At 50.3% G+C, this 23,929-nt stretch overlaps 2 protein-coding genes across 8 annotated transcripts in view; both read right to left on the bottom strand.

The window, feature by feature from the left end:
• The window catches only part of rexo4 (REX4 homolog, 3'-5' exonuclease), a 211,832-nt gene extending 188,348 nt beyond the window's left edge, over window positions 1–23,484 (bottom strand). The window contains exon 1 of the mRNA XM_078226163.1: window positions 23,397–23,484. The gene's annotated coding sequence lies outside the window, so the exon portion shown is untranslated. The remainder of the gene's footprint in view (window positions 1–23,396) is intronic.
• Window positions 48–23,600, bottom strand: med22 (mediator complex subunit 22). Of its 7 annotated transcripts, none has more exons than XM_078226168.1 (5): window positions 23,551–23,600; window positions 19,701–19,838; window positions 13,849–13,929; window positions 7,471–7,679; window positions 48–1,068 (listed from the first exon to the last, which is right to left on the bottom strand). In XM_078226168.1, the coding sequence occupies exons 2-5, from the start codon at window positions 19,821–19,823 to the stop codon at window positions 834–836; spliced, it is 648 nt and encodes a 215-aa protein (XP_078082294.1). In that variant the 5' UTR covers window positions 19,824–19,838; window positions 23,551–23,600; the 3' UTR covers window positions 48–833. The 7 variants fall into 7 exon arrangements, with proteins under 7 accessions (XP_078082294.1, XP_078082295.1, XP_078082293.1 ...); XM_078226169.1 differs by having other exon boundaries at window positions 48–1,062; XM_078226167.1 differs by lacking the exon at window positions 23,551–23,600 and adding an exon at window positions 23,397–23,537.
• Between the last annotated feature and the right edge of the window lie 329 nt (window positions 23,601–23,929).

Raw genomic sequence — 23,929 nt, 5'->3', positions numbered from 1 at the left:
AGGCGTTCCCCACACTGTACAAGAATTGATGGAGCAAAACAAGAAGAAAATGTCTCAGATTCAAGTTTACTAACAAATTCAAACATTACAGCAGGTACAATTTGAACATACAATTCCTGTTACTGTGTAAAAATAAAACTTACTTCTTTTACAAAAGACTGTTCTGGGCTATGTGACACTGTCAGGCTGTGTCATTTAATACTGAGCTGGTTTACATTGAGGTTGGTTAGTCACAACTTCAGGGAGTGCTGCATGGTTCAATAATCTTTAGATGTTTCTAACACTGCTGCTTGGTTCTCTCTCCCTCCTGAGCTTAAATGGGTAACCATCAGGAGAAAGTGTTGGCTTTCTAACCCTCCCCACCATCCCCTGGTCTAGGTCAGTCAGGCACCTCCGATACACACAGCACGTGCTCAGTCCGAGCCACTGACTCACAGAAAAAAGAGAAAACCACATCAGACTGAACCGTGGCCTAAAACATACAACTCAATAACGGAAAAGTGAAAATACTTGGTGGATGGATTCACCCAGCTTGCTTCACCCTTACTCAACCCTACGTAAAGCCATCTCTCTCTTTCAGATGCTAGTTTGCCCGTCTACTTTGGGCACTAAGGCTGCAATATCCCACTAGTTTCATGTATGTTGCCACAATTCCCTGCTGAAGCAACGAGTAGCTGCGAAGGATTGGGTCAAGCAACATCTGCTGCATTGTCTCAGGCTTCCATCCATCCAAAGCACCGATGCGATCCATCAGAGAGAGAGAGAGTTGGGGTGGCGATGACTGGGAGGAGGTCGCTGGTCATTTCCTGCCCATTCCCAGCCCGCCCCGAACTTCAGACAGGATCTGTGCTCCCTGCTCCATGCTCATTGACCTGCGGTTGGGCAGTGGCATTGCTTAGTGCCACTCTGCCATTAGCTTCACCTCCTGCAGTCACAGCAGGCCCGGCCGTCTCTGTCACCATCTCCTCTTCGGGTGTCACCACCCCTTCCTCCTCCTCCTCCTCCTCCTCCTCCCCTCTCCGGTACGCCTCACAGAGCGGGAGGTCAGCACCATCCCAAAGGCTGTAGCTTGGCCAGGAAAAAAAGATGGCATTAAGAAAGAAGAGCAAAGGACGTAGGGGAAAGAGCACAAGAAACAAATTAAAGGCAGTTAGTGACAAAGAAAGAAAGACTTGCATTTCTCGAGAACCTTTTAGCACATCAGATTATCCCAAAGTGTTTCACAGCCAATGAGCCAAGGACCATGCTCCTGCAAACAGGAGAAATGTTGGTCTCGGAAACAAGGCAGAACTAACTTATTCCCCTCGATAATAATTTCCTGGGATTTTTAACATCCACCTAACAGAGTAGACAAGGCCTCAGTTTAATAAACCACCCACAAAGCTGCATTGACTTTGTAATCTATATCTCGATTGATAAAGGCAAGTGTCCCATTTGCCTTTTTCACCACCCTACTAATATGCCCTTCCGCTTTCAGAGATCTATGGACAAACACACCAAGATCCCTTTGTTCCACAGAACTTCTTCGTGTCCTCATTGAATACTTCCTTGTCAAATTACGCCTTCCAAAGTGTATTACATCTCACTTTTCAGGGTTAAATTCCATCTGCCACTTATCTGCCCATTTGCCCATTCCGTCTTTATCTTCCTGTAGCCCAAGACACTCCGCCTCACTGTTACCCACCCGGCTAATCTGTGTGTCATCCGCAAACTTACTAATCCTACCCCCCACATAGTCCTCAATGTCATTTATATAAATGATGAATAATAGGGGGCCCAACACAGATCCCTGTGGTACGCCACTGGACACTGGCTTCCAGTCACTAAAGCAGCCTTCTGTCATCACCCTCTGTCTCCTACAACTGAGCCAATTTTGAATCCACTTTATCAAATCACCCTGTATCCCGTGTGAATTTACCTTCTTTACAAATCTCCCAGCCTCACAATGATACGATTTCACTTCACCTATCTGATTTCAATCACTCCACCATTGACAGCCAAGTTTTCAACTCCCCAGACTGCACACTCTGGGAATCCCTGTATGAACCTGTCCATCTCTCCCACCTCATCCCTCCCTTAAGATGCTTCTGAACCTGACCTCTTGGACCAATCTTCAAGTTATCAGCCCTTATTATATTTGCTAACATTTCTGTAAAGCACCTTCTTATTATGTTAAAGGCGAGATATAAACGCAAGTTGTGTTGAAAGTGGGTTCCCTTTAATGGAGGCCACTTCATACACACCCAGGACAGCTACAGCACGGGGTTAGATACAGAGTAAAGCTCCCTCTACACTGCCCCCATCAAACACTCCCAGGACAGGTACAGCACGGGGTTAGATACAGAGTAAAGTTCCCTCTACACTGTCCCCCATCAAACACTCCCAGGACAGGGACAGCACGGGGTTAGATACGGAGTAAAGCTCCCTCTGCACTGTTCCCCCATCAAACACTCCCAGGACAGGTACAGCACGGGGTTAGATACAGAGTAAAGCTCCCTCTACACTGTCCCCCATCAAACACTCCCAGGACAGGGACAGCACGGGGTTAGATACAGAGTAAAGCTCCCTCTACACTGTCCCCCATCAAACACTCCCAGGACAGGGACAGCACGGGGTTAGATACAGAGTAAAGTTCCCTCTACACTGTCCCCCTCAAACACTCCCAGGACAGGGACAGCACGGGGTTAGATACAGAGTAAAGTTCCCTCTACACTGTCCCCATCAAACACTCCCAGGACAGGGACAGCACGGGGTTAGATACAGAGTAAAGCTCCCTCTACACTGTCCCTCATCAAACACTCCCAGGACAGGTACAGCACGGGGTTAGATACAGAGTAAAGTTCCCTCTACACTGTCCCCATCAAACACTCCCAGGACAGGGACAGCACGGGGTTAGATACAGAGTAAAGTTCCCTCTACACTGTCCCCCATCAAACACACCCAAAGCAGTTTCAGCGGTGTAACTAAGAGGGGTATTATAGCTCAGTCCAGCACTGTCATCAGAATGGAGTTAGCGCACAGGATTCAGTATTTGGATTGCTGACACTGAAAATACTTACAAGGCAATATTAGCAACCCTACTCCTCTCTCCAGAGTATCAGCTGGCCCAGCAGAGTCCCAGGGAGAATCTGAGTGCTTCCTGGTCTGTGTCACCTTGAAAACACACTAGGTGCTGTTTTTATTGACTGAACCCTTCCTAGGAACTGCTCTACTGATTAAACACAAAAAGACTAGGGAAATTTAATTGACAAATGGCTTGTGTTTTAAAAGCAGAGGAAGAAAGTGGCAGGAGCAAAGCAGGAGATGAGGCGGTGGTGTTAAACAGAAAGTCAGAGATTGAAATTAGTGATCTGTAATGATATTAACTTTATTTAGGAAGTATTTAAAATGTTGACTCTTTAAAGTGAGATGCTGGCATGTTTAATAGAAATGAAGGATGCAATTTTAAAATATATATAAATCTTAAAAACAAAAATAAACAAATACAGAGATAAAAACAAATTTCTTTCTGAAAATGTTGGGAACAGTGAACAAGGCACAGAATGACAAATAATAAATGCAACACCCACTATGGGAAGATTTGGTAAATTAAAACAGATTTCACTTCCAGTTTACATTCTAAAGCATTCTCGTCCTGGGTAGAGTCTGATGGAGAACAGATTTTTAGCTTAAAGCATGTGTTTTACAGAACCAGAATCTGCCAAATGTGAATGAGGAGAGCAGATTGATATCAAAAAGCGAGTTTGGGAGATGGGGGAGGGTGCGATTCCACCTAGTCCTGTTCTCACAGCTCAGACTCCAGTGGTGAGCTCCCCGAGGTTGTCTAGCTCTCACTGGATTCTGCATCCGAGGGAGTCATAGAATCCCTACAGTGCAGAAGGCCATTTGGCCCATTGGGTCTGCACCAACCACAATCCCACCCAGCCCTTATCCCTGTAGTTCTATGTATTTACCCTGCTGGTCCCCCTGACACGAAGGGGCAATTTAACCTGGCCAATCAACATAACCCGCACATCTTTGGACTGTGGGAGGAAACTGGAGCACCTGGAGGAAACCCACGCAGACACGGGGAGAATGTGCGGACTCCACACAGACTGTGACCCAAGCTAGGAATCGAACCCAGGTATCTGGCGCTGTAAGGCAGCAGTGCTAACCACTGTGCCACCCTCTGTCAGCAGCTCCTCTGCGTTCCTACTCCACCATTTAGCCATTCGTTGGGCAAGCCCCTGTGATAAGCTATTCAACTGCTTGTGGTATCACAGCGGAACTCAACCATGTTCTTGCTCGATTACGGAGGTGTCCTTTCTGGCAGGAGTCACTGTCCTGAGATGGTGATCAGGAGAGGGAGCGGAGGCTGATTTCCTTTCCCTCCTGGCTAACCCAAGGACACTGAGAACAATTGTAGCCTCTGTGGCTGCGGTCAGCACACTCTCCAGGCCAGAGATGGAAGCTGCACTCTCCATAACCCAGTGTTTGGGAAGTTACTCTGAGCCCAGTGTCTCCAAAGGCTGGAACGGAGATTCCAGGGACAGAGCTGGTCTTCAGGCCAGGACAACAGCTATTCTTCACTGACTCCCAGTTACTGAACAGCAAGGTGACTCACTAAACAGCTGGGGCTACATTGTGTTATGGGCTGCACAGAGTATTATTATGGAGTATATCGGGAATATTATGGGATGTACATTGAATGGATAACATTGATGTTATGGGATGTACATGAAATAAAGCACTCAGGATATGATGTGATACACATGGAAATATTCAAGGACGTACAACTAATTCAGAGTGATATTATGGGATGTACACTTAAATGGCCTCTTTGATACTAAGTGATGTACGCAATACTGGAAAATGTGGTGTGTGTTAAACTTGCGACAGTTATACTAGTTTTATAAACAGGCAGCTTACAGCACTGATGTTATGGAATGTGCAAGGCATTTATGAACCCCGTGATGATACAAGATATTTTGGATGAGTGGGACATTAGAAATTATGGGATACCCTGGAGTGGGAGTGGAGTGATGGGTGCTGAGCTGCACTGGGATTCTGTCTGTTCTGCAGCTTTAGCAGCATCCAAGCGTAACATGTATTGCACAGAAAGTTAATGTGAAGCGATTATTATTTATAGAGTAATTTCTTCATTACTCTGGTTACAATAACCCATTGAATGTAATATTCTGGTGTGAAGGGAAAATGTGTGTAACCAACCTTTCCCTTTACGGCCACAATGTCATATTACCACAAACAAACAAATGCAAAAAATATTTCCCCATCAAATTTTACACAGATCAGACATGGTGAGACATTTAAAGTCTGAGGAACAGCATGTTTGTGCATTCATAGACTGCAGGATCATATTATAGATATATAAAATTATAAAAGATATAAAGAATCTCTTCCTAATCTAAGAAAGATCTGTGAAATTAAATTCTAGTTTGCATTATAAAAATTCTTAGATTCTCATTATGGTAAAACCAGGGACAGGAAGTTCCCCCACAGAAATCATCATCTTAAAGTGACAGTCCACTCGCTTTAACGCTGAATAAGCAACTTCAAGCTCCACACACTAGGTGGCAGGAAAGGATAAACTCCGACAACAGCTGCATCTCGGCCATTTGGCTAAGATGCAAATAAGATCAATCACTGGAGGGGGTGCAATGCCTGCTCCTAACAGCTTGGATCATGTAGATCAAGCCCAAGACAGGAAGAGGCTTGCCTGTCTTGTCAGCTGGGATCTGGAATGTCTCACTTGTTGAGACTTTGAATTGGATTGGATTGAATTTAAAAAAGAAAACAGCTGCTGCAACATGGGGACTTCTTCAGAATTGCACTTAGGAATGTTTTAGCTCGACATTGCCAGAAAACACAAAGATTCACCGTCTGGTCAGCATCTTTGTGTGGGGTTGTTGTTTTTGAATAAAGCAGCCTTTCTGTGGTCTGTTTGCATGCTGGGGGTTTCACTGTGGATTCAACACAGAAAACTGCAACAGGGATGGGAGGGAAGAATCCTTAAGGTCACTCAAAATGGTTTAACGCATCAGGAATTTGTTAAGTTGAGGATAAGAATGAATACACACCCACACCCCCACTCCCCCACGATGTTAGACCAGGACTGCCCTCAATGGAGGAAGATGCGATATGGAGTGTGGCCAAACAGTCTCAACTAGAACCAAAAGTCAAGACACATCACAGTGAAAACAAAAACACTTGCATTTCTCGTGGGTGGCAGTTAGGAGCATGAGGAATAACATCAGCAAGATCGTAAATATCAAGATATCCCCTCCTCAAAGAAATCCACATTTACCACAAAGTATGCACAGATGTCATGGCGGGGGGGCGGGGTTCGCGAGGGCGTCGCGGCGGAGGGGGCTGGCAGGGCGTCACGGCGGGGAGGGGGCTGGCAGGGCGTCACGGCGGGGAGGGGGGGAGGGGGCTGGCAGGGCATCACGGCGGGGAGGGGGCTGGCAGGGCGGGGGGGGGAGGCTGGCAGGGCGTCACGGCGGTGGGGGGGCTGGCAGGGCGTCATGGCGGTGGGGGGGGGGCTGGCAGGGCGTCATGGCGGTGGGGGGGGCTGGCAGGGCATCACGGCGGTGGGGGGGGCTGGCAGGGCGTCATGGCGGTGGGGGGGGGGCTGGCAGGGCGTCACGGCGGTGGGGGGGGGCTGGCAGGGCGTCATGGCGGTGGGGGGGGCTGGCAGGGCGTCACGGCTGGGGTGAGGGCTGGCAGGGCGTCATGGCGGGGAGGGCTGGCAGGTGTCACGGCGGTGGGGGGGGGGGCTGACAGGGCATCACTGGGTGGTGGCTGGCAGAGCGTCATGGCGGAGGGGGGACTGGCAGGGCGTCATGGCGGAGGGGGGGCTGGCAGGGCGTCATGGCAGGGGGGGGGGTCTGGCAGGCATCACGGCGGGGGGGGGGGGCTGGCAGAGCGTCATGGCGGAGGGGGGGCTGGCAGGGCGTCATGGCAGGGGGGGGTCTGGCAGGCATCACGGCGGGGGGGGGTCTGGCAGAGCGTCATGGCGGAGGGGGGGGGGGGTTATGAAGGCGTCGTGGCGGAGGGGGCTGGCAGGGCGTCACGGCGGGAGGGGGCTGGCAGGGCGTCACGGCGGGAGGGGGCTGGCAGGGCGTCATGGCGGTGGGGGGTTATGAGGGCGTTGTGGCGGAGGGGGCTGGCAGGGCGTCACGGCGGTGGGGGGGGGGGGGGCTGGCAGGGCGTCACGGCGGTGGGGGGGGGGGGGCTGGCAGGGCGTCACGGTGGGGGGGGGGGGGGGGGGTGCTGGCAGGGCGCCATGGCCGGGGGGGGGGCTGGCAGGGCGTCACGGCGAGGGGGGGGGGGGGATTATGAGGGTGTTACGGTGCGAGTAGGTGAGCCTGACTTGCACTGTGGAGTATGTCAGTGATAGTGGGAGCCCTGTTGTGGATGCTCACAGAACATTCTGGATGCTGTGCTGGGCCTGTTCCGGGCTATTTGTACCTGGAGGAGTAATATTCTTCTTCCAGTTCGTACAGATCGACTGCGATCTCGTCTCTCAGGGTGATCAGCTTTTTGTCACATTCTTCCTGCAGGTTTCGGAGCTGCTGCTTCCGCTGGTTAATGGCTTCATTCACAGAGGGAAAGTCATTGAGGATCAGGAACTGCTTCAGGTCTGATACCAGCTTCATCAGTGACTCCCCGGCTCGCACCTAACAGCAGCGCAGCAGAGGAACAAGAGCCCAAACCATGAATTAGACCGTGGCTGATCTGCATCTCAACTCCATTCACTGTTTTTGCCCCGTGGTCTCACCACCCTGACCCAACACAACTCTGCTAGAAATGAGTGGAGAGGCAGGAGAAAATAGAACTGTTCTCCTCCGAGTAGAGAAGGTTAAGAGGACATTGAAAAGTCTTATATACAGCACCATTCAAAACCTCACAGTGAGTGAAACATAGTTATTGCTGGAAAGTAAGAATCAAGTCAATTTGCACACAGCAAGATCCCACAAACAGCGATGTGATAATGCCCAGCTCAGCTGTTTTTAGCAATGTTGGCTGAGGTGTAAATCCTGCCGCAGGATACTGGGAATAATAATTGTCCGCAGGATATCAGGGAGAACTTCCTTCTCCTCTCCCAAAAAGTGACTGAGTTCTGTTACATCCAACTGAGTGGCAGAAGGTACACCTCAGTACTGACCCTCTGACAGTGCGGCACTCCCTCAGTACTGACCCTCTGACAGTGCGGCACTCCCTCAGTACTGACCCTCTGACAGTGCGGCACTCCCTCAGCACTGACATTCTGACAGTGCGGCACTCCCTCAGCACTGACATTCTGACAGTGCGGCACTCCTCAGTACTGACCCTCTGACAGTGCGGCACTCCTCAGTACTGACCCTCTGACAGTGCGGCACTCCTCAGTACCAACTCTGTGACAGTGCAGTGTTTGTCTGTACTGACCTCGGGCAGTGCTTCACCACTCTCTGGGTGAAAACATTTTTCCCCAAATCCCCTCTAAATCCTCTGCCCCTTGCCTTAACTTACTGATCCCTCCCTTAAGAGGAAAAGTTCCTTCCTATCTACCCTTTCTGTCCCCTCAATCAGGTCTCCCCTCAGCCTTCTCTGCTCTAAGGAAAATAATCCCAGCCTATCCAGCCTCTCTTCATAGCTGAAACTCTCCAGCCCAGGCAACAGCCTGGTGAATCTCCTCTGCACCCTTTCTAGTGCAATCACATCCTTCCGATAGTGTGGCGACAGGAACTGCACACAGTGCTCTAGCTGTGGCCTCACCAGCGTTAAATGCAGCTCCATCATAACCTCCCTGCTCTTATATTCCATGCCTCAACTAATGAAGGCAAGTATCCCGTACTCCCTCTTAACCACCTTGTCTACCTGTCCTGCTGCCTTCAGGGATCGATGGACATGCACCCCAAGGTCCCTCTGATCCTTTGTATTTCTGAGTGTCCTACCATTCATTGTGTATTTCCTTTGCCTTGTTAATCCTCCCAAAATGCATTACCTCACTTTTCAGGGTTAAATTCCATGTCACGGTTCTGCCCATCTGACCAGCCCGTCTAGATGTCTAGATGGGGCGGCACGGTAGCACAGTGGTTAGCACTGCTGCTTCACAGCTCCAGGGTCCCGGGTTCGATTCCCGGCTCGGGTCACTGTCTGTGTGGAGTTTGCACATTCTCCTCGTGTCTGCGTGGGTTTCCTCCGGGTGCTCCGGTTTCCTCCCACAGTCCAAAGATGTGTGGGTTAGGTTGATTGGCCAGGTTAAAAAAATTGCCCCTTAGAGTCCTGGGATGCGTAGGTTAGAGGGATTAGCGGGTAAAATATGTGGGGTCGGGCCTGGGTGGGATTGTGGTCGGTGCAGACTCGATGGGCCGAATGGCCTCCTTCTGCACTGTAGGGTTTCTATGATTTCTAACATCCTGGAATCTAAGGCTTTCCTCCTCGCTATTTACCATAACACCAATTTTTGTGCTATCTGCGAACTTACTGATCATCCCTCTTACTTTCACATCTAGATCTACAAACAGCAAGGGACCAGCACTGATCCCTGTGGAACACCACTGGACACAGGCTTCCGGTGACAAAAACAACCTTCTACATCACTCTCTGCCTCCTGCCATTAAGCCAATTTTGGATTCATTTTGCCCTGGCTCCCATGGGCTCTTACCTTCTTGGTCAGTCTCAGTCTCCTATGTGGGACTTGTCAAGAGCCTTACTGAAGTCCGTGTAGATGACATCAACTGCACTACCCCCATCTAGACATCTAATCACCTCCTCGAAAAATTCACCCAAATTTGTTAGACATGACCCCCCCCGCCATAAAGCCATGCTGACTACCCCTGGTTAATCCTTGCTCTCCAAGTGGAGATTAATTCTGTGCCACAGATTTGTTTCCAGTTCCGCAGCGCTCCCTCAGTAGTGCACTGGAAGTGATTGCCTGCTTTTATGTTCTAGACTCTGGAATGGAACTCAAACCCACAAACTTCTGCCTTAGGATCGAGAATGTTATCCACTGACAGTTGACACAAATGAGGGCGATTAAAATTATGAAATGTACTTAGTGTGCAAGGAGAAACTGTTCCCAGTGGCAGGAGGGGGGTTGCTAATCAGAGGGAGGACAGAGGTTGAAGGTAATCAGCAATTTTCTTTTCCTCAGTGAGTTGCGATGATGTGTAATTAGCCAGATGTAAACAATGACGTATTTACTCGATGATCTCTCGGTGCTACAGTGGATGGTGGAGGAATCAGGAGGTTGTCCGAGTTGCTGTCACAGGTTGTTTAAGATAAACCATCTGTTGTGCTCAGTGCCTGTTATTTAATTCCGCGGCCTGCAATGGAACTGAATATCAGACCTTGTGCATAATGGGCAGCTGATGTCATTCCCTCTGTGAGCGTGCCGGAAATTAATTTTAACCCCATGGGAGTCTGGACTCAGTAAAGTTGTGCGGTTAAGCGAGTTAGAGGAAGAGGGATGATTAGACCAGGATGAAATTATTCCTCCTTTTAGTCACACATAACAGGACGAGGCCATTCAGCCCCTCAAGCCTGCTCTACAATTCAATTAAATCCAGGCAGATCTGTACCTTAACTCCATTAAACCCAAAGATTTATTCAGCTCAGTTTTGAAATTTCAAATCAATCCCCAGCCTCAACAGCTTAACGAGGGGGAGATTTCCAGATTTTCATTCACCTGTGTGTGAAAACTCACACTGGGGTAACTTCAGTATGACAAGTTTACATAGAAACATTCCATTTTAAATGGTAACCTGGAATCTGTTAATTAAATTGCAGACAGATGTAATGTGTTGCATGTTTTACAGATATTAATAAGATGCTGTCATCTTGTCTGCTGTTGATTATCGAGAGCCACCGCCTTCACACAACTTCTATAAATTCACAAAATAATGCACAACAGAGAACTGGCGAACAGAATCCCAGAGGGGAAAGGAACAATTTTATAATTACTGATACACCCCCCCATTCCCCCCCGCAGGCCCAATAACCCCCATTTCAAACTTCCACTGTGATACAGACATACGGTTTACAGTACTCAGGAATGCAGCTGTTTTGGTCCCAGCTCGCGATAAGACCATAAGACATAGGAGCAGAATTAGGCCACTCGGCCCATCGAGTCTGCTCCGCCATTCAATCACGGCTGATGTTTTTCTCATCCCCATTCTCCTGCCTTTTCTCCATAACTCCTGATCCCCTTATTAATCAAGAACCTATCTATCTCTGTCTTAAAGACACTCAATGACCTGGCCTCCACAGCCTTCTGCGGCAAAGAGTTCCACAGATTCACCACTCTCTGGCTGAAGAAATTCCTCCTCATCTCTGTTACAAAGGATCATCCCTTTAGCCTGAGGTTGTGCCCTCTGGTTCTAGGTTTTCCTACTCCACGTCCACTCTACCCACGCCTCACAGTATCCTGTAAGTTTCAATAAGATCCCCCCTCATCATTCCAAACTCCAACGAGTACAGAGCCAGAGTCCTCAACCGTTCCTCATACAAGCTCTTCATTCCAGGAATCATTCTTGTGAACCTCCCCTGGACCCTTTCCAAGGCCAGCGATCTCTCATTGGCCTCAGCATCCCCGCTCAGGGAGGGGGAAATCAGCCCGAGACCCCCAATTCTGACTGAAAGCAAAATACTGCGGATGCTGGAATCTGAAACGAAAACAGAAAATGCTGGAAAATCTCAAGCAGTGAACTGAGCTAACGTATCAAGTCGGGATGACTCTGATGAAGGGTCACCCAGACTCGAAACATGAGCTCTGTTCTCTTTTCACAGATGCTGTCAGACCTGCCAAGAATTTGCAGCATTTTCTGTTTCTGCCCCAGCTCTGACCGTTCACTTTCATTCCAGCCAGAAATTGCCACATGTGGACAGCAGGTCACACAGCATCAGGTGATTCCCTCCATGTTCGAATAGCCGGCTGCCACTCATCATTAGAACTTGAACTTATATAGCGCCGCTCCTGTCGTAAAACATCCCAAGGTGCTTCACTGCTCAGTAAAGCAGACAAAATTTCATACATTAGAACTTGGTCCAAGTGATAGCTTTAGGTCTAAAAGGAAGAGACAGAGGCAGAGAAGTAGCATGGCTCAGGGAGGACATTCCAGAGTTTAGGGCCCAGGGACCTGAACACACAGCCGCGAATGGTGGAGTGAATAAAATCAGTTGGAAAGATACAGGATGTTAATGTTACAATCCTCTGACAATGAAGCATACGCTCCAGTTATACGTGAGAATTACTAACTGGGGAAAGGAAAACGAGATTGTGCCTGCGTTCTCCGAATTATGTGAATAAACCAATGTTAAAGACAGATGGGCTCCAGATTCCTCCTTAGCACAGTGAACAAGCAACAAATTTAACACAGAGACAGCCAGTGTGTGTGGGACCCGTCCCCCAGTGAGAGTCAGTGTGTGGGACCCGTCTCCCAGTGAGAGTCAGTGTGTGTGGAACACGTACCCCAGTGAGAGTCAGTGTGTGTGGGACCCGTCCCTCAGTGAGAGTCAGTGTGTGTGGGACCCGTACCCCAGTGAGAGTCAGTGTGTGTGGGACCCGTACCCCAGTGAGAGTCAATGTGTGTGGAACCCGTACCCCAGTGAGAGTCAGTGTGTGTGGGACCCGTACCCCAGTGAGAGTCAGTGTGTGTGGGACCCGTACCCCAGTGAGAGTCAGTGTGTGTGGAACCCGTACCCCAGTGAGAGTCAGTGTGTGTGGAACCCGTACCCCAGTGAGAGTCCGTATGTGTGGATCCCGTAACCCAGTGAGAGTCAGTATGTGTGAGACCCGTACCCCAGTGAGAGTCAGTGTGTGTGGAATCCATACCCCAGTGAGGGTCAGCGTGTGTGAGATCTGTACCCCCAGTGAGAGTCAGTGTGTGTGGGACCCGTACCCTAGTGAGAGTCAGTGTGTGTGGGACCCGCACCCCAGTGAGAGTCAGTGTGTGTGGGACCTGTACCCCAGTGAGAGTCAGTGTGTGTGGGACCCGTCCCTCAGTGAGAGTCAGTGTGTGTGGGACCCGTACCCCAGTGAGAGTCAGTGTGTGTGGGACCCGTACCCCAGTGAGAGTCAATGTGTGTGGAACCCGTACCCCAGTGAGAGTCAGTGTGTGTGGGACCCGTACCCCAGTGAGAGTCAGTGTGTGTGGGACCCGTACCCCAGTGAGAGTCAGTGTGTGTGGAACCCGTACCCCAGTGAGAGTCAGTGTGTGTGGAACCCGTACCCCAGTGAGAGTCCGTATGTGTGGATCCCGTAACCCAGTGAGAGTCAGTATGTGTGAGACCCGTACCCCAGTGAGAGTCAGTGTGTGTGGAATCCATACCCCAGTGAGGGTCAGCGTGTGTGAGATCTGTACCCCCAGTGAGAGTCAGTGTGTGTGGGACCCGTACCCTAGTGAGAGTCAGTGTGTGTGGGACCCGCACCCCAGTGAGAGTCAGTGTGTGTGGGACCTGTACCCCAATGAGAGTCAGTGTGTGTGGGACCCGTACCCCAGTGAGAGTCAGTGTGTGTGGGACCCGTACCCCAGTGAGAGTCAGTGTGTGTGGGACCCGTACCCCAGTGAGAGTCAGTGTGTGTGGAACCCGTACCCCAGTGAGAGTCAGTGTGTGTGGAACCCGTACCCCAGTGAGAGTCAGTGTGTGTGGAACCCGTACCCCAGTGAGAGTCAGTGTGTGGGACCCGTACCCCAGTGAGAGTCAGTGTGTGTGGGACCCGTACCCCAGTGAGAGTCAGTGTGTGTGGGACCTGTACCCCAGTGAGAGTCAGTGTGTGGGGAAATTGTACCCCAGTGGAATTTAGTTTTTTTAAAAACTACAAGAAAGAAAGAATCGGGCATATTTGACCCACTTGCTACTTACAATGTTTGCTGCTCTAACGTGCATCTCATAGTGATCTTGCTCACACTGAGTTGCGCGGGAGACCTGCGTCTCATCTTCAACCTGAAAAACAAGATTCTGGTGAAAATTTAGGACCAGCATCTTCACAACTTCGCATCAAATCTCTGACTAATCCGCAAACGCAGATGTTTCTGTTTGTTCATGGTGTAGCCCAGAAAACCAAGGTGGTGGATACATGAACAACAGGTTCAACTCTTCAATCCTGTTCCCCATTCATTCAGATCATCGCTGATCTGCTCCCCTACTCCAGTACCCAACAAATTCCTACTCCGACATCTGTGGAAAAATTTGTGAAGCTGTGATTATTCTCCTCACAGCAGTGGAGGTTAAGCGGAGATTTAATGTAGAGTTTCAAAATGATGAAAGGATTTAAATCGAGTAAATCTGGAGAAATTTGTTCCCGTGACACGATGGTCTGAAACCAGAAGGTACAGGTTTAAAGCAATTGGCTAATTTTTAGTGAGTTCTGACGGTCTGGAAGGTGCTGCTTGAAAGGGCTGTGGAAGCAGGTTCAACAGGAACTTTCAAAACCAATTTGAATAAATACTTCAAGGGGAAAAATTTGCATGGCCCTGGGGAAAGAGCAGAAACCTGGGATTGGCATCGTGGAGTGAATAGGTAATCTAATGTATTTTTGTTTTATTTATCAAACGTTGTACTCTTCTGAACTCTGGTGATACCAACTTAACCTCTCCAATGAGACAATCTGCCCATTCCAGGTATCAGACTGGTAAACTGAACTGCTTCCAATGCATTTACATCCTTCCTTAAATAAGGAAACCAAAATTGTATCCTTATTCCCGATGTGGTGTCACTAATGCTCCGTATAACTCATTCGGCTGCACCAAAAGAGAAAAGGCTGGAAAATCTCAGCGGGTCTGGCAGCATCTGTAAGGAGAGAAAAGAGCTGACGTTTCGAGTCCAGGTGACCCTTTGTCAAAGCTAAAAGGCACAGAAAGTGGGAGATATTTATACTGCAGGGTGAGGGATTGAAAGATGAGTCGTAGCCTCAGAAACCAGGGGAAAGGCTGCGAATGGCAGCCCATAGAGAGAATAGAAGGTGTGAAATGGCAGAGATGCTAAAATCAGAGGGTAAACTGTGACAGATGAAGATGTGGGGGGAGGGGGGGGAATGGGTGGGAGAGAGGTCAAATTTAGAAAAAGGGGGAAAGGGGAAGCAAAGGGGGAGAAAAGGTAAGGAAAATGGAGATAAAGTAGGGGGAAAGGGGGGGGGAAGAAAAATGAAGAAAGACAATAAAGAAATAAAAGGTCAAGAACAATAAAAAATTAAATAAAATAGAATGAAAACAAAGGGGTAGAGGTGGGGTCGAGCGAATCATCTGAAGTTATTGAATTCGATGTTGAGACCGGAAGGCTGTAAAGTGTCCAGCTGGAAGATGAGATGCTGTTCCTCCAGTTTGCGTTGAGCTTCAGTGGAACATTGCAGCAGGCTGTTCCCTCCCCACCTACATCCGGGATTCCTCTGATACCATGCGGAATATTGACAGTTTCCAGTTCGCAGGCCCTAACTGCTTCCTATTCACCATGGATGTGCAATCTCTCTGCACCTCCATCCCACACCAGGCAGACCTGAGAGATCTTCGCTTCTTTCTTGAAAAGAGGCCTGAACAATTCCCAACCACCACCACTCTCCTCCGCCTGGCTGAACTCGTTCTATCTCTCAACAACTTCTCCTTTAACTCATCCCACTTTCTCCAAATCAAAGGAGTAGCAATGGGTACCCGTAGGGGTCCTAGACACGCTTGTCTTTTTATGGGGTATGTGGAACACTCCTTATTCCAGGCCTACTCGGGTCCCCTCCCACAACTCCTTCACCGATACATCGATGACTATTTTGGTGCTGCTTCATGCTCTTGTCCAGATCTCGAAAAATTCATCAACTTCGCTTCCAGTTTCCACCCCTCCATCGCCTTTACCTGGTCCATCTCAGACATTTCCCTTCCCTTCCTTGACCATTCTGTCTCCATTTCTGGCAATAGACTATCTACCAATACCCATTACAAGTCCACTGACTCCCACAGCTATCTGGACTACAGATCTTCGCACCCCACATCCTGTAAGGACTCCATCCCTTTCTTTCAGCTCCTTCACCTCTGTCCAAAGTGGTGCTTCTAATATGTGCTCCTTTTCCCTCAACCGTGGATTCCCACCTACAGCTGTCAACAGGCTCTCAGCAGCGTGCAGTCCACCTCCCGCGCCGCGACCCTCACCCACCCCCCCCAACTCCCTCCCAGAACAAGGATGTTCTCACATTTCACCCCACCAGCCTCCACATGCAAAGTATAATCCTCCGCCATTTTCGCCAACTCCAGCGTGATGCCACCACCAAACACATCTTCCCTTCACTCCCTCTGTCAGCGTTCCTCAGAGACCTTTCCCTCCAGGATAACCTAGTCCCCTCCTCCACTACACCCAACACCTCTCCCGTCACTCATGGCACCTTCCCGTGCAATCACAGACGGTGTAACACCTGCCCCTTTACCTCTTCCATGCTCACCATCCAAGGTCCAAAACACTCATTCCAGGTTAAGCAGTGTTTCACCTGCACCTTCCAATTTGGTCTATTGCATTCGCTGCTCCCAATGTGGCCTCCTCTATGTCGGAGAGACCAAGCGTAGACTGGGTGATCGCTTTGCTGAGCACCTTTGGTCTGTGCGCAATCAGGACCCTGACCTTCCGGTTGCTGCCATTTTAACACACGATCCTGCTCCCATGCCCACATGTCTGTCCTTGACCTGCTGCAACATTCCAGTGAAGCTCAACACAAACTGGAGGAACAGCATCTCATCTTCCGGCTCGGCACTTTACAGCCTTCCGGCCTCAACATCGAATTCAACAACTTCAGATGATTTGCTCTGCCCCACCTCAGCCCCTTTGTTTTCATTCTATTTTATTTAATTTTTTATTAAGAACATAAGAAATAGGAGCAGGAGTAGGCCATCTAGTCCCTCGAGCCTGCCCCGCCATTCAATAAGATCATGGCTGATCTGAAGTGGATCAGTTCCACTTACCCGCCTGATCCCTATAACCCCTAATTCCCTTACCGATCAGGAACCCATCTATCTGTGATTTAAACATATTCAACGAGGTAGCCTCCACCACTTCAGCGGGCAGAGAATTCCAGAGATTCACCACCCTCTGAGAGAAGAAGTTCCTCCTCAACTCTGTCCTCAACTGACCCCCCTTTATTTTGAGGCTGTGCCCTCTAGTTCTAGCTTCCTTTCCAAGTGGAAAGAATCTCTCCACCTCTACCCTATCCAGCCCCTTCATTATCTTATAGGTCTCTATAAGATCCCCCCTCAGCCTTCTAAATTCCAACGAGTACAAACCCAATCTGCTCAGTCTCTCCTCATAATCAACACCCCTCATCTCTGGTATCAACCTGGTGAACCTTCTCTGCACTCCCTCCAAGGCCAATATATCCTTCCACAAATAAGGGGACAAATACTGCACACAGTATTCCAGCTGCGGCCTCATCAATGCCCTGTACAGATGCAGCAAGACATCTCTGCTTTTATATTCTATCCCCCTTGCGATATAGGCCAACATCCCATTTGCCTTCTTGATCACCTGTTGCACCTGCAGACTGGGTTTTTGCGTCTCTTACACAAGGACCCCCAGGTCCCTTTGCACAGTAGCATGTTGTAATATTGTTCTCTACCTTTTATTTCTTTATTGTCTTTCTTCATTTTTCTTCCCCCGCTCTTTCCTCCTACTTTATCCCCATTTTCCTTACCTTTTGTCCACTTTTGCTTCCTCTTTCTCCAAGTTTGACCTCTCTCCTCCCCATTCCCTCCTCCCACATCTTCATCTGTCACAGTTTACCCTCTGATTTTAGTATCTCTGCCGTTTGGCCATTCACACCTTCTATTCTCTCTATGGGCTGCCATTAGCAGCCTTTTTCCCTGGTTTCTGCGGTTCTGACTCATCTTTCATTCCCTCCCCCTGCAGTATAAATATCTCCCACTTTCTCTGCCTTTTAGCTTTGACAAAGGGTCATCGGGACTCGAAACGTCAGCTCTTTTCTCTCCTTACAGATGCTGCCAGACCTGTTGAGATTTTCCAGCATTTTCTCTTTTGGTTTCAGATTCCAGCATCTGCAGTAATTTGCTTTTGTTCAGTTGGCTGGATGGTGATGCAAAGCTACGCCAACAGTGTGGGTTCAATCCCCATACCAACAGAGGTTATTCATGAATGCCCCAACTTCTCAACCTTGCCCTTCACCTCAGATTAAAGCACCAGTCAGTTTAATGTTCCCTCGCAACAGGGAAAACCACCCATGCCGAGAGGTGGCCTTCCGTTAACTGTAACCAACTAATGAAATTTTGATGTGGCATATTATAATTGATTATTTCAATCTTGTCTTATTGAATTGACATATTGACAATAAATGAAATCACATCTTGTTAATGACTGGGATGTACCAGAGATCACAAACTTGTAGAACTGTCATGGACTTTAGGCTGGAAAGTTGAGGTTCTCTGAGAAAGCTCTGTGGTGGTCATTTCATGCTGCTTGGCATATCGGAGATCTCCCTTCAGCCAAGGTCATTGTCTTTAATTGTCTTTTGTCCATTGTATTGCTACTTTTGTCTTTCTGTACGTTTTAATTTGAATTTATTCTAATAAAACTTAAACTAAGATGTTACGCTGAAGAAATAAAGTTAATTTACCTTCGCAAAAAGCTATACATTCAAACAGCTTTAGCTTCCTACAGAATTCCAGCTACTGAACAAGAATTCCCCACTACAGATTCTCTCTCATTCTCCCTGCCAAAACGGACAATTGCACATTTTCCCACATTATACTCCATTTGCCAGAATGTTGCTACCTCCACCACCTCCTGGGCAATGTTCAAGCTTACTAGTGAAAGGGTTACAGTGAGAATAGAACATGGAATACCTACAGTGCAGAAGGAGGCCATTCAGCCCATCGAGTCTGCACCGACCACAATCCCATCCAGAGCCTATTCCTGTAACCTCACATATTTACCCTGCTAATCCCCTGACACTAGGGTCAATTTACCATGGCCAGTAAACCTAACCCACACATCTTTGGACTGTGGGAGGAAACCGGAGCACCCGGAGGAAACCCACGCAGACACGGGGAGAAGCTGCAAACTCCACACAGTCAGTGACCTGAGACCGGACTTGAACCCAGGTCCCTGGTGCTGTGAGACAGCAGTGCTAACCATTGTGCCACTGTGCTGCCCCAGCAGTTATGGAGATGTGATCATTTACAGCTCTTGTCACAGGAGTTGACAAGATTAAAGGTGACCCTGTGAGGGGAGTTTGTGATATGTTTCCATTAGGAAAGGTGATAAGGTGCTCAATAGTCAGAGGTTGGTCCCAGTGATCAGTGAGACAGGAACAAGAAGCAGATATTTCAGATTATCACAAAAAAGTAAAGGAACGATTAGGAAACGTTTTCATGCAGTTGACAACCAGAATGAGGGATTTTCAGTCACAAACCTGAGCTGAACCAAATCTGCAAATTTGCTGAAAAGGAAATGACACAGTGTAATGTAGCTCTCTGTCAGCAATTGTAAGTGCAGTGAGCGGGAGAGTGGAATTAGACAGGGTGAATTGGGTGATGGACAAACACCGGCAAAGTTAATGGGCCAAACAATCCACTTCTGTGCTGGAACTTTCCATCTTTGCTCGGCTGCCAGTGAAACACAAAGACTTATTGCTGCTCGGGATTTGATGCACCAATGAGAAATAATCTTTCCAGGATAAACATGAAGCAAGCGGAGTATATTCACTCAGACTGTCCCCATTTGGAGTCACGTACCCGAGCACTTTTGATGATCTCCGTGAAGTTATCCAGAATAGATTTGATGTCGTCTTTCAGTCTCTTGTTGTAGGACTGGAGTAGCAGCTCTTTACTCTGAGGCAATGTCCGTTGCTGTGACATCCTGGCCGCCTGTGCCTCCCCCAGGGAAAATACACAAAGCAGCATTATTACAAATCTCTCAACCGTAATCTACACGCTCATCCAAAATTTCCTGTGTTCAGTCCCACAGAGGTAAGCTGCCTAAATTCAATAGCCAGGGGTTTGGGTACGAGCCTGGAACTCAGATGCTGACAAGACAGCGCACAGAATATTAAAGCAGGAATAGGCCATTTGGTCCCCTGAGCCTGCTCTGCTATCCCATAAGGTCAAGGCTCACCCGATTGTGGCCTCAACTCCACTTCCGACCATCGCCAAAACTCTCAACTCCCTGACAATCAAAATTCTCTTTAAATATAGTCAACATCCCAGCCTCCACAGCTCTGAGACCGAGTACCAAATCAAACAACCTTCAGAGAAGCAAATCCAACGCAACTCCGTCTTCCAGAGGAAACCTCTTCATTTCAAACTGCAATCCTAAGTTGTAGGTACGCCCATGAGCAGAAACATCCTCTCAGCATCCACCCAGCCAAGTCCCTCCTCAGAATCTTACCCGTTTCAAGCTCATCTCTCATTCTCCTAAACTCCAATCTGTACATGCCTACCCCTAAATGTAGAGACAAGGCCCCAAGTTTGTGACAACCTGAAAGTGTCGAAATGGAAACATCCAGAGATTGGGGTCCCAGTTTTCTGTTAACTACTTGGTCAGAGGCTGTTGGTTCAAGTTGCTTTCCAGAGAATAATGAAATTTGGTTCATATTGGCAGTGTAGTACCGAGGGAGTGCCGCACTGTCAGAGGGTCAGTACCGAGGGAGTGCCGCACTGTCAGAGGGTCAGTACCGAGGGAGTGCCGCACTGTCAGAGGGTCAGTACCGAGGGAGTGCCGCACTGTCAGAGGGTCAGTGCCGAGGGAGTGCCGCACTGTCAGAGGGTCAGTTCTGAGGGAGTGCCGCACTGTCAGAGGGTCAGTACTGAGGGAGTGCCGCACTGTCAGAGGGTCAGTGCTGAGGGAGTGCCGCACTGTCAGAGGGTCAGTGCTGAGGGAGTGCCGCACTGTCAGAGGGTCAGTACTGAGGGAGCGCCGCACTGTCAGAGGGTCAGTACTGAGAGAGTGCCGCACTGTCAGAGGGTCAGTACTGAGAGAGTGCCGCACTGTCAGAGGGTCAGTACTGAGGGAGCGCCGCACTGTCAGAGGGTCAGTGCTGAGGGAGTGCCGCACTGTCAGAGGGTCAGTACTGAGGGAGCGCCGCACTGTCAGAGGGTCAGTGCTGAGGGAGCGCCGCACTGTCAGAGGGTCAGTGCTGAGGGAGCGCCGCACTGTCAGAGGGTCAGTGCTGAGGGAGCGCCGCACTGTCAGAGGGTCAGTGCTGAGGGAGCGCCGCACTGTCAGAGGGTCAGTGCTGAGGGAGTGCCGCACTGTCAGAGGGTCAGTGCTGAGGGAGTGCCGCACTGTCAGAGGGTCAGTACTGAGGGAGTGCCGCATTGTCAGAGAGTCAGTACTGAGGGAGTGCAGCACTGTCAGAGGGTCAGTGCTGAGGGAGTGCCGCACTGTCAGAGGGTCAGTGCTGAGGGAGTGCCGCACTGTCAGAGGGTCAGTACTGAGGGAGTGCAGCACTGTCAGAGGGTCAGTGCTGAGAGAGCGCCGCACTGTCAGAGGGTCAGTGCTGAGAGAGTGCCGCACTGTCAGAGGGTCAGTGCTGAGAGAGTGCCGCACTGTCAGAGGGTCAGTGCTGAGGGAGTGCCGCACTGTCAGAGGGTCAGTGCTGAGGGAGTGCCGCACTGTCAGAGGGTCAGTGCTGAGGGAGCGCCGCACTGTCAGAGGGTCAGTGCTGAGGGAGTGCTGCACTGTCAGAGGGTCAGTGCTGAGGGGGTGCAGCACTGTCAGAGGGTCAGTGCTGAGGGGGTGCAGCACTGTCAGAGGGTCAGTGCTGAGAGAGCGCCGCACTGTCAGAGGGTCAGTGCTGAGGGAGTGCTGCACTGTCAGAGGGTCAGTACTGAGGGAGTGCCGCACTGTCAGAGGGTCAGTGCTGAGGGGGTGCTGCACTGTCAGAGGGTCAGTACTGAGGGAGTGCCGCACTGTCAGAGGGTCAATGCTGAGGGAGTGCCGCACTGTCAGAGGGTCAGTACTGAGGGAGTGCTGCACTGTCAGAGGGTCAGTGCTGAGGGAGTGCCGCACTGTCAGAGGGTCAGTACTGAGGGAGTGCCGCACTGTCAGAGGGTCAGTACTGAGGGAGTGCCGCACTGTCAGAGGGTCAGTGCTGAGGGAGTGCCGCACTGTCAGAGGGTCAGTGCTGAGGGAGTGCCGCACTGTCAGAGGGTCAGTGCTGAGGGAGTGCCGCACTGTCAGAGGGTCAGTACTGAGGGAGTGCCGCACTGTCAGAGGGTCAGTGCTGAGGGAGTGCAGCACTGTCAGAGGGTCAGTGCTGAGGGAGTGCCGCACTGTCAGAGGGTCAGTACTGAGGGAGTGCCGCACTGTCAGAGGGTCAGTACTGAGGGAGTGCTGCACTGTCAGAGGGTCAGTGCTGAGGGAGTGCCGCACTGTCAGAGGGTCAGTACTGAGGGAGTGCCGCACTGTCAGAGGGTCAGTGCTGAGGGAGTGCCGCACTGTCAGAGGGTCAGTGCTGAGGGAGTGCCGCACTGTCAGAGGGTCAGTGCTGAGGGAGTGCCGCACTGTCAGAGGGTCAGTACTGAGGGAGTGCCGCACTGTCAGAGGGTCAGTACTGAGGGAGTGCCGCACTGTCAGAGGGTCAGTGCTGAGGGAGTGCCGCACTGTCAGAGGGTCAGTACTGAGGGAGTGCTGCACTGTCAGAGGGTCACTGCTGAGGGAGTGCCGCACTGTCAGAGGGTCAGTGCTGAGGGAGTGCCGCACTGTCAGAGGGTCAGTACTGAGGGAGTGCCGCACTGTCAGAGGGTCAGTACTGAGGGAGTGCCGCACTGTCAGAGGGTCAGTACTGAGGGAGTGCTGCACTGTCAGAGGGTCAGTGCTGAGGGAGTGCCGCACTGTCAGAGGGTCAGTGCTGAGGGAGTGCCGCACTGTCAGAGGGTCAGTACTGAGGGAGTGCCGCACTGTCAGAGGGTCAGTACTGAGGGAGTGCCGCACTGTCAGAGGGTCAGTGCTGAGGGAGTGCCGCACTGTCAGAGGGTCAGTACTGAGGGAGTGCCGCACTGTCAGAGGGTCAGTACTGAGGGAGTGCTGCACTGTCAGAGGGTCACTGCTGAGGGAGTGCCGCACTGTCAGAGGGTCAGTGCTGAGGGAGTGCTGCACTGTCAGAGGGTCAGTACTGAGGGAGTGCCGCACTGTCAGAGGGTCAGTACTGAGGGAGTGCCGCACTGTCAGAGGGTCAGTGCTGAGGGAGTGCCGCACTGTCAGAGGGTCAGTGCTGAGGGAGTGCCGCACTGTCAGAGGGTCAGTACTGAGGGAGTGCTGCACTGTCAGAGGGTCAGTACTGAGGGAGTGCCGCACTGTCAGAGGGTCAGTACTGAGGGAGTGCCGCACTGTCAGAGGGTCAGTACTGAGGGAGTGCCGCACTGTCAGAGGGTCAGTGCTGTATTGTCCTATCCTTTACCCATGATGGGTATTTTTGGTGACATTCTCACCTGGGACACAGGATAATGTTGAAGTCCTGTCCGCTCCCGGGCCTACAGGCCGGATCTGGAGTCAGCACAGCCTCGGGGATCGTCACTCCCTTCCCCGGTGTCGGTAACCGCGCTCCCCGGGCCCAGCCTCTCCGCGCGCGGGGCAGAAACTCACTCTGAGCTCGAGCCGCCACTCGCTGCAACCAAACCCGCTCTGCCGCAAACCCCGCCTCCAGCTGCAGCCGATTGGTTCCCCGGCCAGGAGGTCGCTCAGGGCGCCATCTGATTGGTTGGCTGAGATGACAATCACACCTCAATAATATTTTTTTCTCAAGCTCGGTTGAGCTGTGCGGAACCAACCAATAACAGGAACTGGACAGGCACACGTGACTGACAACAGCCATCTTACTGAGGCCGCGCCATCTTGTTAAGGTCACACCAGCTTGGTGAAGATCATCAACAAGGGTGGGAAGAGTAGCCTGTTGGGTATGTTCAAAATTCCAAAAGGTTGGAAATCTTTAGAACAAAAGCACATGGCAGGGATTACTGCCATG

The sequence above is a fragment of the Mustelus asterias genome, chromosome 13 (assembly GCF_964213995.1).
Source record: "Mustelus asterias chromosome 13, sMusAst1.hap1.1, whole genome shotgun sequence".
Lineage (NCBI taxonomy): Eukaryota > Metazoa > Chordata > Chondrichthyes > Carcharhiniformes > Triakidae > Mustelus > Mustelus asterias.
The sequence above is the reverse complement of the archived record's forward strand: the minus strand, read 5'-3'. Positions and strand labels throughout refer to the sequence as shown.